Below are 17,301 nucleotides of genomic sequence, written 5' to 3'. Positions count from 1 at the left end.
CTGAACTCTTCTAAATTCCTTTAGAATCTGGCAAGTGTAGGAAAGCAGCAGAACTTGATCTGAAAGTGTTTTAAAAAACATGGAAGCAGCTCATTCAGGCTGCTAATTTCAAGTTAATTGTGGTAATGTTTTATTCCAATAGACAGCAACCTTTGTTTTAAATCAAAATAAGTAAGTTGGGGATACAGAAAAAAGCTAAATGTATACAATAAGATACAAATAAGATTATTGTATACTGTACTCTAAATCTGTAAAACTTACTCCATTTTATGGTTATTATTTACATACATTGCAGCCTTATCTAGGTGTACTTGCTAGTCTTAGCATTTGAGAGCTCAAGTTTGCTAAACCTTTCTAAATATACAAGATGGTACTTTCCCAAAGAGTTAGAATTTTAAACCAGGAACCAATAGAACATGTTAACAGCAGAGTGAAAGAGGATAACATTTTCTACGTGATTATGTAGTTTGTATAAGCTTTGCTAAAAAATACACAGACCTATCATCTTTTCTTATATTTTTTTTTAAAAGGGAGTAAGTAAATATATGGCTATTTACTTGTAAAATCCTTCTGGAGAGAAACACCTGAAGTTCTTACAGTGGCCTGTTTAGATCTGGTCAGAAGTGGATGAAATCTAAAGTTTAGTTTATCTCGTGATTGCATTACAGGGACTTGTCTTCACTGGATTATTGTGACAGTTAATATGAATTGATTAGCCATGTTACTTTGATATATAAGTGTTGGGATTCCTCATTCTATTGTTAATTTCTTGTCACTGAACTGCCACACCATACAGTAGGTTTACACGTCTGAGTGATTGTGATGCATGTAGAGTTGCAGGGTTTTAATTACTGAACATATCAGAAGTACACAGCCATACCCAATATAGTCCATCATCTAATTATTTTCTGTTCCATAGAAGTCTGTTGTTTGCATATTGCATTGAAATTTCAACAGTAAAAATTTGTTTCCAGAGGTCTTTAGGTTGGTCAGTTTAAGAATTCACTGAATTAAAACTGTGAAGTTAATGTGAAGAAAAATTATGGCTCATAAAAATGCCTTATTTTCTTAAATATATTATTTTTTTATCACTTTATACTTAAATAATATGATCTTCCTATTTTACAGATGAAAGCCCAAAAGCTGATAAACCCAAAGTAGATGAGGAGTGTGATGAAAATGAAGAAGATAAAGACTATCACAGGAGTGACCCACAGATTGCAATCTGCCTTGACTGTTTACGCAACAATGGGCAGTCAGGAGATAATGTTGTCAAAGTGAGTAGCAAACAAGCTGTGCTGTACTTATTGATGACAGAACAGCATCTTACAGGAACCAAATCCTTTTTTAACCATTAAAAGTAAACCTTAATGTAGTGACCTATTCGACTTACACACTTATTTAGTCCTTCCCTTTGAGGCATTTCAGTGCATCTTTGGAATTTTGTGGAAAATACAGTTCTATACAGAAAGCCATCTGTGACAGTGGAAGTTTTGTTTGTGTGTGGATTATAGTTTTGTAGTCTACAGCCTTATGATATATAACTGCATTACACAACAGATTACAGCACACCACAGAGGTATTTATAAGGCTAGCTGTAGGTGAGCTGCCTTGTACCTTCAGGATTACTGTCTTAACATGCCAGAATGAACCTGCTTATCAAATATGTGGTGCCCTGCATGACTGGGATCCAGATCTTCTGAGCTGTAAACCTGATTCTGACCCTCATGTGTTGTCTGTGGCCTTGGGGAGATCACTTTAATCTGCAAAATGTGTGGCCATTGCTGTTTGAAGAATTAGGGATATTTGGTTTCTATTCCTGAAGGGGATTACCAAACATACTGAGTCTAGAAGAAAGTCTTTAGAAATCACCTTAGATTTTAACAATGTTTTATTAAATTACAAATAGAAGAATAAAAGGAAAAATATATTTAAGAACTTTTCTAATAAAGCTGTATTTTCTAAGTGTTATGTTACACGTATAACTTTGGAGGTTCTTAGCACTTCTAAGAAATGCAACATTTGTTTGACCCACAGCATTACTAACACAAGCACACTGATTATTTAAGTTCTTCTCGGGATTTTGATGGGTTTGGTGTTAGCTGGGTTTTGGTTTTTTTCTTTCTTCCCTTCTGTATCTTTTAGAAATATCTTTAGAACTAGAGATGGCTCAAATGAACTTGTCATCTTTTACATTTTGAAAACAAGTGAACAAAAATGAACCTATGGTGTCATTATGAATTAGAAGAGAATGCAGTAAATTGGTTTCAGGTGTTCTTGCCCTAAAGATTGCTCACATTTTCCAGAATTTGTAACATGTTCTTTTTTTTTCTGATTTGTTGCTGTTGCTTTAGGGCTTAATGAAGAAATTTATCCGCTGTTCTACTCGAGTGACCGTGGGAACTATCAAAAAGTTTCTCAGCTTAAAATTAAAACTTCCAAGTTCCTATGAGGTACATTTGTAAGAAAGATGTTTGTATTTTTATTTCCCTGCAACGTAATATATTTATATGAAATTTAATCATGTTTGAACCTGCTTTCCCTCTTTCCAGGGATACAGGAATTTAGACTGAAGCACAGACTGTTTCTTCAGCCTGTTCTCGTACAGGAGGCAAAGGCTCCATGCAGGGCAGGCTGTCTTTAACACCAGCAGCAGCCTCCCAGCTGTGGTCAGGGGTAGGGCTGAGTTAGGTTTGTATTTTATTTTCTTAGGTTTTTATTTGTTTTGTTAGGTTTGGTGCACAGGTTATAACTATACACAGGAGTTTGTCACGGTGTCATGACATGCTGACCAGCCTTTTCGGTGTTATTTGGTTTTTAATCTGTCTGGTACCTTAATGGCTGGTGTTACAAAGAAACTGCTTACTTCAAAATTTTTACTTTTTTTTTGTCTAAAACCCAGAAAATATTACAGCTCTAATAATGAAAATACTGCCGAACATTTGCAGTGGCGGGCAGCAGTAAATGCTCTAATACAGTTTAAAGTAGACATTTTTCACACTGAGATCACTGTTTTTCTCTGTCTTTTGCTTTCAGTTAAGGAATGCCTGTATACTTTGAACTGCATTTTTCTTGTAATTTATAGTTACTTTTAAACTAATTTTTAAAAGTTTCTTTACAATCTATTTTTAAAATGAAAATTACTGTACTTCTGGTTTATATCTTTGGTTTTGAAATAGCACTGGCATAGCAAGGTGGCCTTCAAAATACAGCACAAGGCTTTCTCTTCAAATGGATACTGTCTAGTGTAGCTAAATGTAGGGAATGTTTGTCCACTGGTGATTTCATACCTCAGTAGCAGACTACCTTCTGTCCACACTTCAAATAAAAACACAAAAGTGAAAAAATACCAGCTGAATGCCAGGGTACAAAATAACCCATTGTCAGCATGCTGTATTCATCCAGGTTTGATATATGTGTCTGATAGAATTGTTGTATAATGATAGGAGTGGAGGTATTAACTCTGGAGATTCACTTAGCAGTTCATTTAGACATTAAAATTCTGCATCCCTTTGTCTTACTGTTTGTTCTGTTGTATTTTAAGCTGGATGTACTATGCAACGGAGAAATCATGGGGAAGGATCATACTATGGAATTCATCTATATGACAAGATGGAGACTAAGAGGCGAAAACGTAAATGCTGTTACATTATTGATAAATGATCTTTTGGTGTATTTATTATAGAAACTACACATGCTTTCAAATCTTAGGCCCGAATATAATCTGTGACCCTTCAAAAAAGCCCTATTTAAAAATGCCTTCTGCATGGTTTCTGAATTTCTTGTGTAAAACACTATGGGTGAAACCCTTCCGCACATACATTGTGTAGATTTGGAAACTCTAAATAGTGGGTGTATGATGTGTACATGCAAGTTTTGCTCAGAGTTTTAAGTCAAGTAACTGAAAACCCAAGCCCTTGTTCTTCTTCAGCAAATTTACTTTTGGTGACCTTTTGAGTTACAATAGTTGGGGAATCTGCATCCGTTCTTCAGTAAGAACCTGTTTTATTCAGTCAATAAACTGAAAGTGACACTGAAAAATTACCAGTGAAATTTAATTGTTACTGTTTCTGTTAATACTAAATCTATTCTTTTTGGATATGCTGTATAACAGTGACATTGAGATAACAGCCAGATGGGTTTTCCTTGCTGCATGTGTATATTTTAGAATTGCAGTATTTAACATTTTAAAAGACTTTTTTTTTCAGAAATTATATTCAGTTTGGTTTAGTATTGCTTGTATTTTTTTTACTAGAAGTCATATTCCCTTTTCTTCTCTTTCTTTTATGCATTTGTTTGTGTGTGCCTGTTGATTGGTCTTCACTCTTTATTGCTTTGTAGTACATGCAAGTTTGACTATCATACTAGTGGAGGCTAAATTGGAGTGCAGCTAAGGTTAAGCATTTAACATACCTTAATGTACTGATCTGAAGAAAATGCCAAACATCTTCTATTCTTCTATTCTTTTTTTGTTTTAAGCTTCCTAGTGCTTAGAATATTAAGTGCTGGGGCATGGACAGAGAAGACAGAGGATTAACACACTGTAGAATTAACAATTCACAAGTTTCCTAAAGTTTTACCTTAATCTGAAGCTGGAGGGGAAAGAATAAATTTTGGTAGGAATTAGGGAGGTCAATGTATATAGGCAAGTATTCGATAAATTTGAAAGTAATAGTGCACTGAAATTTGGTGATTGCTGAAACCCCCAGGGGTGCTTTAACCATATCTTTTCCCAATACTGCCTTGAAACCAGTTTTGGATTCTGTTTGGTTTGCCATCTTGTATTTTTGTTAGCATTGGCTGTCCTATTAGGAAGTGTTGAGGCAACAATTTCAGTGATAATGGAATTTTTTCATGGCATTTCATCCTGCAGCCCTTGCCTATAAATGGACTTTTGGCAGCTGCATGAAATTGGAGGCAACAGTGACTATGTTCTTGATTTAAAAAAATTTGCACTAAAAATTTTCAAAAATCTCAGAACTATAGTTTCTAACATTTAGTGAATACAAGAGTTCACAACTCGTGATTAATTTTGTAAGTGTATTTATAGACACACAGCATAGCCAGGTATGAGTGTTCTTCTTCTATTTCATGTAGTTTTAAATCACACCCCTGAAGGCAAAGATGATTAACACCTCTAAAAATTTAATTGTGCTGGTAATAAATCCAGTAATAGCTAGGCTTCTATGATTTTGTTTTCCTCAATGAAGTTGCAATGGTAATCAATTAACAATCTCTTCTTCTGAATGAAGATCAAGTGAATCCATTATCTTTGTCTCTGGTACTATTGACCGTGAGCTTTTACTGCATAGCTGTGGACCTTACATGAGATAAACAGGAAAAGGGAAGAATATCCATTTGTTCATTAAACAATTCTTTCCTATTTTAAAATAAGTAAATTGATTGTAACCTTTACATTTAATTTTTTTTTTTAAATCAATAAATGGTAAATTTGTATGTCCAGCTGTGGATGCCTCTTATCTGATCAGAAAATCATCTCCTTCGCAGTTTCGGTGTCAGAACTGCTCATCTTCGCAAGTCTGCTCACAGGATGGCACTTTCTATCAGGTAAGAGGCACTCACGACTGTGCATATTACAGTCATTAGGGTCCTGCCAGCACCTCCAGTGTATTTCAGCTTGTGGAGTTTTTATAATTCCTCACTGCAAAGTGCTAAAACTCTGTGAGTGAGGTCTGAGCATTTTCATTCCTGCAGCACAAACTTTATTCAAAAGATTTAGGAGTCTGTCTTACTTTGCCTTAGGCCAGTTTTTGTTTGTGATTTTTTTGAGAGATATCATTCTATAGGTTGATATCCATATCAGCCTCAAAGGATTATCTACCTCTTCCTATCTCATTCCTTTAAGTGTTGGGCAGTCACTGGCAAGGGATGAAAAATGGAGAGTGTGAATTAAGAGACTACACTGGTTTCATCTCTTTATGGGAATTCATATATCCTTTTTGATGGAGTAAAAAAAATGTTAGGTATTTCTAAACTCTGTTCCTTTCACATTTTTAAAATTAGTAATGGAATAATCTCTAAAAGCAAAACCTCCAGAGCCTGCAAACTGAAGCTGATTTCTAAGTTTCACTGACCAGTCTGGTTCCCAACATTATTTGAAACAGCATTTCAGTTTCCTTATTGAGAATTTTTATTTTAACTGATTTCTAAAAGTTTGGAATACTGTTTGCAACTTTGGAATACTATTTTTGTCTTGAGTAAAAAATTAGAGCTAGTGGTAGAGGTCACTCCCCACTAGTGATGGAAGTGAACTACTGCACTCATGCCTCCTTCAATATTTAGAATTGTCCTGCATAGTGCATTTGATTTGTACAGTTTTGTGATTTTGTTTGCTAAAACACCGAGCCTCACTGGTTTACTTGGCAATTTCAGTGTGGTGATTGCTGTGTCTCTGCCTGTGTGCACTTTCAATTAGATCTGCACACTTTTAGAGACAATTTATATACTCAAAGTCAAAATGTGAAACAGCATTTAAAAGAAATGGTAGTCATGTCCTGTGCAAAGAAAAAAATTAATCAGAGACCAAGTAATTTATGATACCACAGATACATGTTTGTTAATTGCACATGCAGACTACACATGGTGCTTCCTGTCTTCTCTCCTAAATACTCCTGGTATTGTTAATACCTCTGGCTTTACCTTGTGATTTCTCTGAACTCCAGTTTGTTAAGCCCCTGCAAGTGTGATCACATTTAGTTCTGATGATATTTCACTACCATGGCATGGAAAGTTTATTAACCCTGTAGGTCTCTGGAGCTGTATCTTTATTTCTTCATCTCTGTTGTATTTGAAGGATGAAGCAAAATGTTTCTGGTTTTAAGGATAGCTTCTGTAATAATTCTTTGTATTTCCAAATTTGAAATTAAAAAAAAAAAACTTAAATTAGCTTTCTTTCTCTGTTTTATAGCATAGAGGTATTTAAGGCCATGCAGCTGCTGAGACAATGATATTTGACAGGGTTTTATGCTATAGAAAATATCCAGTATGCTAATAAAGTTAAGAGGAAAACTTGAGACAAATGAAATGCTGACAGACTGAAAAACAAGAGGTTGAGTAAAGTAACAGTTTGAGCAACAAGTGCCCAGATATTCTACAGCCCTTTCGGGAAACCCATCCACTCTTGCCTTCCAATCCATTCTTGCCTATCCAATTTAGGGACCCAAGAAGCTGATTTGCTTTTTTTTTTTCTTTTTCTGTTTATTTGGTTGGTTTTTTTTCAGTAGGAATCAATAGAAACTTATCACTAGATCTAAGGTTAAGGAGTTTGGATTTGGGGAGAACGTCATCTCTCAGAAAACCAGCTGACAGCAATTTGACCATTTTTTATAGTTTAGCTGTGGAATCTCGGTATATACATTTCCAAGTACATCACCTGTAAATACACTTTGGTTTAGAAAGTATAAAATGTCAAGATTGGTTTTTATCAAACACAGCAACACAGAAAGACGACTTGTGTGAGCACTCCCAAGTATAAATGTAACAAAATATAAATATTGAAATATATAAAAGCAGATACAGAAACTGTATATCAGTGACAAATAGCTAATAGATTTGAAGTACAGGGGTGGATTTAACTGTTGAAATGTATGGAATTATTTCATATAAATAATCATATGCATCTGTCTTAGAGATAAGGTCTGGCTATTCTTAAGGCAGTCTTTAATTGCATTTTCTTTGTATGGTTTATGAATCATGTCTTCATGCTTTTTTGTCTGTTTTTGTTGTTGTTTTTCCCTTGCTTGTTTTCAGTCTTACCCTATGGTACTTCAGTATCGACCTAGAATTGACTTCGGTTAGACCAAAGGGCCAGATCCCACTGAGATGAATCCTGCACTATTTGTTTACCCATCGACAGATTGCACAATGAATGGATGTGCCTGGATTGGGGGGACAGCCAGAATTTCAGCATGCAAATAAGGACATTGTCTTTCTTAAAATTGTCAGTTGCATCTCTGTTGTTTCTATTAGAGCAAGCCAAGTGCCATTCTGCTACTGAAATGTGCATAAGATATTTGTGCATCTTAAGAGTGTGCTGCAAATCATAGCCAAAATCATGAAGTGTACAGTCAAGACTCAAAACCTATGGAATATTTTTGCTTACGTGTTAGAAAATTTTTCTGGTCCTAATATTGATTACACTAGCAAAATGGCAGAGTGCTCATTCATGTGGTGTTGGAATTTCACACACTTACTACTTTACTGAATATTGTTGTTTAAATCATAGAGTACTGTAAAAATAACTAAGGATTATACCTTGACAATATTTTGTATAGAAAATATATTTAGAAAAGTGGTGATTAGGCCACTACCTTTTCCTTGATAAGGTTCTCATGGGTCCAGGTATAGCTCACTCATGAGTGTGCAACAGTCCTTTTGCAGTGAATGAAGATTAATTACACTGAACAAAAGATGTAGAACATGATAATTCAAAATAGTAATTTTAAATCTTAAAGTTGCTAATATTGCTTGAAAGCATTGTAGCCTTTGTGATTGCACTTTCCGATGGTCTCCCTGAAATTTGGAATTTGGGATACTAGCTATTTTTGGAAAAATGGCTTCTGGTCAGATTACATTTCTTCTAATAAAGCCTCCATAAAATCAAGGTAAAATAATACAAATGTCTATGGAACAACTAAATTCTACTACAAAATTGTGACCAAGGCAAAATTTTTCATAATTATTACTTTTCATAATAAATATTTCCTTTTAAGATTGAATAGAGGTCTATAATATACAAAGACAAAAAAAAAACTATATAGCTTTAATTACATACTGTATCTCTTGTGACTATCTGGAGTTTAGTATTCATTACAGAAATTTTCATTAGTTAAAATCACATCATAAAACTATTTCCATAAAATTAGAGATAATGCAATACTGAAGATTAGCAGTCTGACCAAAATAATTGTTCAGGTCATTTTTTTTTCATAAGACCTGGTAGTGCTGGATAAAAAGTGATTGTTGCCTTAGGTATTACAAGCATAATGGTTCTAGTATGGGATGTTCCTTGAGGTTTTTGGTAATGTTGCAGGGAGCATAGCAATGTGTATGTTTTCTGTCTTCCATTGTCTTTGCTTAAAAGTCAGTTGAGTTTTTCTGATCAGATTCTCTGGAGATACTTATAGTTCAGTCATGTTATGTAATTTTTACTTAGTTCATGTGTGCTGGTGTTGTAGATAGCTATTTACTTTCTTTATGCCTTTTGTATACAGCAAAAAGGAACCAAATCAATTTTTCACAAGCTACTGTAGGGTGAACTGATCATTCTTTGATAGACAAAGTGAAAATTCTTTCTTGGGATCAAGTACAAAAGATAGATGTAAGGCTGTAATTCCTTTGTAAGCTTATGTTCATGTACAGTAGTATGTTCTGTAGGAGAAATAAGCATGTTGTGGATTAGGTCTGGCCCCTTTAATGTTGTTAGGCATTCTAACATTGGTGACTCGAGAATCCCATGAAGCTGGGTTGAATCCTACCAGTGCACTCCAAAGCCCATATGACATGCAGAAATCAAGATGCTGTCAATAGCAGTCTCTTAAGGAGCCCTGCCATTACAGGTCAAGGTTTCACATATTGTGGAATGCCAGTGGAACTGGGGAAGGATAATGTCTAGGAAGAAGCTGCTGCCCCTTTCTGCAGTGTGCTGGCCAGCACAGGCACTGCTTTGGCCAGAAACAGGCAGGAGGGATGTGCTGGCTGCAGAGAGCAGACATCCTACTGCCCACCCAGTCTGTGATGCACTGCTTGACAGAAAGAAGATGCTCCTTGTAGGGAGGGCCCTTCTCTAGGGAAAAATAGATTCTTCTTGTATATAGAAGTCCACCCCATGGAGCAGCTTGGAAGAGCAGAGCATGCTTTCTGATTGAAAATCATTCTTCTCTTTAGTATATACAGTTGTTTTGTACAGTAGAAATAGGATACTATTTGTAAATATTTACATGCACATACCAATTACACCTTACAATTTTTATATATTTCATGTGTTTTTATACCAGAATTTTCACTGTAAATTTGCTTGACATAAAACACCTGTCTCAGTTTATCACAAAACTAATGCTAGGATGCTTAAGCATAATTTCTGCTTGGTTCACAGCTCAATTTTTTTCCTCAGCAATTTTGAAAAAATTTGAACAGATTTGTTTTAAAAAGACAGGAACATACAAGTTTTAATCCATCCACCTAACAGGACCCTTGGAATAGCAGTGTTTTGCCTTGGCTTTGGAATGGCAACTGATAGAAGCTTTATTTGATTGTTTGATAATTTCCTGTACTCATAATTCAGAGAACCATGAATTTTCTCAATCAGAGATGGACATTGCTTTTGATCCCTGGTATTTTCTTGATGCAAGTTAAAGCTAGATTACAGAAGGTAAATCTTCATTTTAAGCCTGGAAAATACTGGCAGATCTGAACCGCCATTCCCAGCTGTGAATGGTGGCATTAAATGCATATGAACTAACCACCTACAGTTTCTGCATTTCTGATTTGATGGCATGGTGCCTGACTGCTGCTATAGTTTAATCATTTTTGTAAAAGTAAAGTGCCAGTGACATGCATATCTTAACTGGGCAGCTTGTGCAACATCGGCACTGCCTTCTTTACAGGAAATTTTCACTCATATAGTACACACGTGCCATGTCTCTACAGATACACAGATTTAATTCATTTGTGCCAATTAAGAGTATCTGAGCACCATAGGAATACGAGAAGAATGCGTGTGCAGATTCCTGTGTGCCAAAGATGGGGTAAAGTGAAATGAGTACCTAGGCATTCCCTTCAGACTGCACCATATGCCATGCTAGAACTGACGCCTGGATAAAGTCACACTTTCTGAGCATTTCCATGACAAGGTGTCACCACTGCATCCTTGTAAAACATAGGAATATAAAATAAGTGTTGCTGCCACTGTGTTTCTATGACTTTTCCATATTAGCAGTATCTAACTGCAGAGAGACCTAAAAAAATCCACACTACTACCTAACCTTGCTGTCCCTTATTTAGCACATTTGGTGCTGCTTGGGTTTTTTTCCCTAGAAGTGAAAAACTCATTAATGAAATCATAAACAGCTTTTTGTTGAGCATTGCTGGTTGCTGCATTTATCTAGTAACAAGCCGTCAGCTAGAATATAAAAAAAATTATAAGATCTTGTAATATCTCAAACAATATGGAATTAGATGATTAATCAAGAAATGTATCTTCCATGATGCGTTACTACACTCCTGGTAGCTAAGGGCCTAGTCCTATGAAGGTATTTTTTTCATGAAATACCAAATAAGATTGCTACAATAACTGAAGTGACTCATTACTATAGTTGGTATTGTTCACATGGAAGCTTTGGGGATTTGGGTCCCAGGAGTCTGCAGTGCAAGAAGCATATTGTGCATACTCAGCTAGCTTGCAGTTACGCAAAAAAAGTTACACAAGTATTATCTTGACTTTACTGAAAATGTTACACAAAGTGAAGTGCCTGATTACTAATACAGAATACCTTTCAAGCCCATTATTTTCATTTGACAGGGTAATATTTGCTTCTGAATTTTATCTATGCTCTTAATATTTTCAGCAAGAATATATCATAAGCATACTGTATTGAGATGCTTTCATGGGAAAAAAAGGATAAAAATTGTTCTTTTAGATAGTTTAAATTAAAACCAGCCTATCTCAGTAGAAATTATATTAAAATAAGTACTTTTATGTTGAAAATATTCCATTTTCTGCATGAGGAGCCCTTTTATTCTGGATCTTGGTCTTTTTTTCTCCGTAGGTTTCAGCAGCTTGACTTGACTTTTCTGCTCTTATCACAAGCAGTTCTAGTGTATCTGCAGGAGGAAAGAGACTGATCCCATCCCATTCCATTTAGATATAAGCTAGACTCCTACTGCAGACAAAATAATGGTCCAGAGTTCCATCTCCATCTCATCGCTCCCATGAATAACTGATGTACATGACTTAGTGAGAGAAGTGAACAATTTTTTTCTTCTCTGCTGTTTGGCTTAGTCCTTTAATTGAACCAATCACTGAGTTGTATTGTTTGCTGGTTTTGTACATTTTCATATAACTGCAGACAAGGGGTATTTATTCAATCCCCAGAAAAAAAGTCATTCTTGAGAGGACTTGCAAGAAAAGGCATAGCATCCAGCTCAGCCAGATTTTGTGTCTGGTAGAAATACTAGAGAACAGGTAGCTTTTCAAAACCAGTCTTAAGTCTCAAAATAAATAGATTGAGCCTTGTTTATAGAAGGGCTACATAAAATACTGGTTACTAGCATTCACTGATCAAACTCATTTTTGTCCTGGAAAAGTGCATATTCCCCTCTCATTTTACTTCATGCTTTTTTGACTTACTATTTTTCTCAGTTAAAATGTCTAAACAGGCACCCTCTCTCCAGTAATTAATTCTAGGTTCTTATACATATTTTGGCCATTCCCATACTGCATCCCATTTCTTACCCAAAAGTCAAAATGTTAAAGACTTATGAAGGTGAAATTGCATATGAGGTGTCAGCTGACAGGTTGCATTTATCAGGCAGCTCTCATGGATTTCAGCAAAGTTTTCACAGCTCTGCATTTTCAATCCTTTACAGTCAATTTGAGCAAGGTCCTGTTTCTGTACAGGTTTCAGCTAAAAACACTTCTTTGAGGAGGGATTGTAGCCTACTGGAGTGTGTTCCAGGATGAGTTCCAAGACACGAGGGGATTGATTCACCTGAAGGAAACGTGAAAACCTCCAGCTGCACATTTACCTCTAATTTTGTCACATGGGGGTTGTCTGACCTTCAGACCTCAGCTGAAACATCCTGTGCAGCAATGTCCTTCAAAAGATGATCTTGCAATGTTTAAATATTTTTCTTCATAAAGAGATCTACCTATTGATCTTTTCTACCTTCTATCTACACTGTCTGTAGGTCAGATTAAAACCTGAGGTTCCAGAATAGGAAATTAATTAATTAATTCCCAACAGATCCTTCCATCCATAAATCTTTTGCATTCGGGTAGCTTTTCACTACAGCTGAGTAAGGATGTTGTTTCATTCTCTAGTAAGCGATTTAGATCTCTGTGGTCCTGGAGTGGGGTGGTGAAGCAGAGAAGCTCTGTACATGGGTAGAGATGTCCACGCTATCTTTTGTATTTGCAGTAGACAAAGTTGGTAAGCTCAGGATGGAGGAGAAATTCTGGAATGAAAGATGTCTGTAGAGAGGTAGATGTTGCTGTTACATTAATTTTAACCAAAGATAGGCATTGATTTGACTTTGCTTGGTTTTCTGAACCATTAGGTCCTCTTCTTTGAAGTAACTTCTGTGTGTATTCTTAGGACATGCGTCTAACGTGGCTGACAGTTGACAGGATGAGGTGAACAGAAGTAGTTACTGTGCATTTTCCTTTTTCCTCATGACAGTCAATGTAAAGCAAAGAGTTGAGAGTAGATTACAATGTACAAAACAGCTGCACAGTAAAATGGTTTTGCTGCTAGTTAACATACTGAGGGTTTTATTACAAATGAAGTTGTAATGAAGATGGTTTTTGTCAAAGTGCAAGGCACATATTTTATAATGGTATTCTACTCTTAAAATTCAGTTTTGTACTATATTGAGTATGGTAGATATTGTTCCTGTTGTCTCCTGAATTTTGTTGTGGTAAAAAGAAACATGCTCCATTTTTACTGAAAAAATATCACATACTTATTGATTTAGGATTAGTCTTTGTTGTCAGATAGTTTGTTCTTAAAAACTAGGGTTTTTTAAAAATAAACTATTTTTATGGATAATCTGATTGCCTAATAGTTTTAAGGGACCTATTTAATACCAAAGGTAACGCCACCCAGAAATGAACTTGGAATATGACATTGACACCTTCCTGGAGAGCCTGAATTGTCAGGAGTCAATCAAGCAGAACTGAACCAGTGGCAGTTGTCTGTGTCACCAAGTTAAAGGGTTAGGCACACCTAGCAGTTTCCAAAACAAATTAGAAGAGAAAAGAAACAACAGGAATAGCATTGAGGTTTAGTCAACAGAGATAGAGTAGCTCTGAGTCCTAGCTCATGTTCCTGAAGAAAAGCACAAAGGCTTGCATTTACTGATGTGTCTGCTATACCTGGCCTGTGAACTAACAAAAAACTCAGTGTGCTGTCAATCCTGTAAACCTTCCAAAGCACAAAATAGTCACCAAGCTACTTTTGGGGTTTCTAGTCGTAGTTCAGTGATATTTTGGAGGGTGGAAAGGACAGATTTGGAGGATAATGAGAAGATATTAAGTATGTTTAACAGATTTTTATAGCTATTTTTTTAGCAAATGGCATTGCTGTCCTTTATGTGAGACCATTGATTAGTAAGAAGTGATTATTTTACTTGTGCAGTATAAAACAGAGAGAGTAAAAAAATCCAAATTGTCTTGATTTCCCTTTCCAGGATAGTGGCTAACTAAACTGGAAAGTAATAGGTCAATGTAATTATTTAGCTGGCTGAAAGATTTCACTCTAAATACTTACTGATCATATTTTTTTCTCAAATAGAAGCTTCTTAGCACAAACATGAAGCAATGCATCATTTTTTCCCTTATTGCAGACTTAACTATTGAAAGGAAAATATTTTGCATTTTTTTTAAATTAATGCAAAGCCTGAATTGTTGGGTGTTCCAGGCTACTGAATAGATGATATAGAGTTACTCTCAATGGATTTTTTGGGGGTGGGGGCCTAAGTGTCCTTATATAAGCTGTGATCCAAGTTAAAAGAAAGGAGCCTATGGTGAGCAGTAATAATGTTCTAATGCTTCCTTGCATTTGATCAGTAGTTACCAGTTTTTAATAAAGCAGCCCTCACAGTACTTAGGAGCTCATAGAACATATTGTGATCTTAAGTTGCTAATTTGTTTTAAAATATAAAATGTTTTAAGCTTTTTGTCAAAAGTGATAACATCCTATTACAAATAAACCTTTTTGTGGTTGTAAAATTTAGCTTATAAATCATTCAAATTGAAGTGAAAAAAACACAGGTCATTGTTAATGACAGTCTATCCTACTCTTACGAATATATGTATTTTTGTAAAGGAAAAGCACTTGTAGATATTTAATCAGTCCAATATCTATCTATGTTAATGTTTTGGAAAAAAAAAAGAAGAAAACAAAATGCTGCTTAGAGAATCACTTAAATATTTTTTATTTTTTGTGCTCAAATGCAATTTCTGTTGATTTATGGAATGTTTATTCTGTGTGAAGCTGTATAGTTAGTACAGCTGGGCTAAATGCATTTCTCACCTTAATCAATTGTATCTGACTATGATAATATATTGTGTCCAATCAGAAAGCAATTGCAAAACACAGGCTTGTGGTGCTGTTTTTCATCTTTGATATTAGCTTCATCCTGCCTTATAACTTTTCTACTTCATAATAAGTATAAAAAATCCTAACCATTTTTTGCGATGCATGTGTTTCAATGGACGTTTCAGGGTATATCTGGTTGTTTAGTTGAATCTTACTGTTACTAACATTTTTATAAGATGACAGAATTTTACTTACAGTATTTAATTAACAGTCCTCTGGATGAAAAAGTATACAAGATTAATCAAGTTTAATACTTACCTTCCTTCAAAGGAAACTACTGCTGGGTACATGCATGGAATGTGAGTGCATCACTAAAGATTCTGAGAATTTGTGCTCATACTATTTTTAAAATTCAGAATGATTCACTTCTTGTAATCTTTTTCAGCTGTTTGAAAACTCACTTTCAACTGTATTTTGGTTCATCATAATGCATTAACACAGTTTAAGGGAAGAAAAAATACAGTAAAGAATTTTATTGAAGTATAGTAAAGAGTGGCAACCATATTTGTTTGTGTACGTATTAGTACACAAACAAATCCAAAATCTCTTTACTTATTTCAGTGGGATTCTACAGGGATCTACTTCATGGGTCTGATGCTCAGCTTGACCTCACTGGAGTGACTTTCTATAATTATCCTTGTAGCTGAGACTTGAAATGAGCCAGGCTTCCCACTTCCTCACTTAATTTCCTTTCACAAGTGACTAATATTGTTTAAATTTACTCTTATTATATTAACCTTCTCCTAAGTAAGTTTTGCAATAATGAGTGTGTACACTAGCAGTAGATTCATTGGTAGGGACTCAACTGAGTAAATACTTGTGTCCTTGACAAACTGGGGGAGAATTTGACTCAGATTATGAGCACTTGAAATGGCATTCTCTCATTTATGTTCATGCTTTGCAAAGATCTGCAGTTGATCAGAATTTGATAGGTTTTATTACATGAATATTGTCCATTTTTATAATTTTTGTTAAGAGCTAACTTCTGTTAGTAATTCATTAGGGTCAACATCTCAGGGTCCACAAAGCAGCAGTTTAAAATCCATTTGATCTGAGTGCAATACCAGTACTGCAGGCTTGTATCTTTTGAAGAACCAAATATGTTTTTTTTGAAGTACTTTTAAAAAGCACTGTAAATTTCACCCAGTTCTACCAAAGGAATGTGAGGAGTTTTTTAATCTTGAATCTGAGTGTGGCCCTAGAAAAAGTGAGACACTTGTAATTGAGTCAGCACTAGTGATCAGTTTTCCATTTAGGGACGGGAAGTGCTGGTACTTGGGGTTTTTTGGCAGAACCTCGTGGTCATGCCTCTTGATGTAGAGTGAAGCCTGTTCAAATCCGCATCAACGTTTGTAAGCAAGATTTATTTTGAAACAACAGCTCATGCAAAGCCTGTGAATAGGCCTCTGGAACTTGTGTATAAATGTGTCAGATATGTGATGATATTTCCAATAGTGAACTACCTGTATGGCTCAGTACTGGTGATGTTAAATTGCGTGTTTCATGCTAATGTCAAGAAGGTTTACAGCACCTTTATAATGGTTGATAACAAATGACAATTTGGCCTGACCTGTATGCTGCAAGATGCCTCTAGCCCAGTTGGATTAATTTTATTAAAAATCTAGATGAGCAAGAAGTATAACTAATCTGCTTACTAGCACTGAATTGCTCCTTTCTCAAAGCAATAAATATATTCATGTTGTAACATCTGTTGTGCAGCCTACAATACGAGTTGTTTTGTTGCATTGTTTCTATATAATTTATTTTGTGCAATAAAAAAAATCTCTGGTTTTATCTGACTTCTTTCTAGTTTGTAATAATATTTGAATTAAAACATTTACTAGTTTTATATCTTAATCATGCAGATGTACTGTCGATTCACAGAAGTGTGAGTAGAAAACAGAATGCAGTAATATTATTCATTATAGAAAAAACAGAAGGTACTCACATGCCTGATTTCCTT

General features: G+C 35.3%; 1 protein-coding gene across 3 annotated transcripts in view; it reads left to right on the top strand.

The window, feature by feature from the left end:
- The window catches only part of PCGF5 (polycomb group ring finger 5), a 99,410-nt gene extending 82,280 nt beyond the window's left edge, over nucleotides 1-17,130 (top strand). For 2 of the 3 annotated variants that reach the window (XM_041460996.1, XM_041460997.1), the window contains 5 exons: nucleotides 1,129-1,277; nucleotides 2,355-2,453; nucleotides 3,545-3,634; nucleotides 5,509-5,568; nucleotides 7,771-17,130. In XM_041460996.1, the coding sequence (XP_041316930.1) occupies nucleotides 1,129-1,277; nucleotides 2,355-2,453; nucleotides 3,545-3,634; nucleotides 5,509-5,568; nucleotides 7,771-7,818 (446 nt within the window). In that variant the 3' untranslated portion in view covers nucleotides 7,819-17,130. The remainder of the gene's footprint in view (nucleotides 1-1,128; nucleotides 1,278-2,354; nucleotides 2,454-3,544; nucleotides 3,635-5,508; nucleotides 5,569-7,770) is intronic. The other variant, XM_041460998.1, reaches the window with a different exon arrangement.
- The last annotated feature ends 171 nt before the right edge of the window (nucleotides 17,131-17,301 follow it).

Source organism: Pyrgilauda ruficollis, unplaced genomic scaffold (assembly GCF_017590135.1).
Source record: "Pyrgilauda ruficollis isolate IOZ18807 unplaced genomic scaffold, ASM1759013v1 scaffold15, whole genome shotgun sequence".
Lineage (NCBI taxonomy): Eukaryota > Metazoa > Chordata > Aves > Passeriformes > Passeridae > Pyrgilauda > Pyrgilauda ruficollis.
The sequence above is the reverse complement of the archived record's forward strand: the minus strand, read 5'-3'. Positions and strand labels throughout refer to the sequence as shown.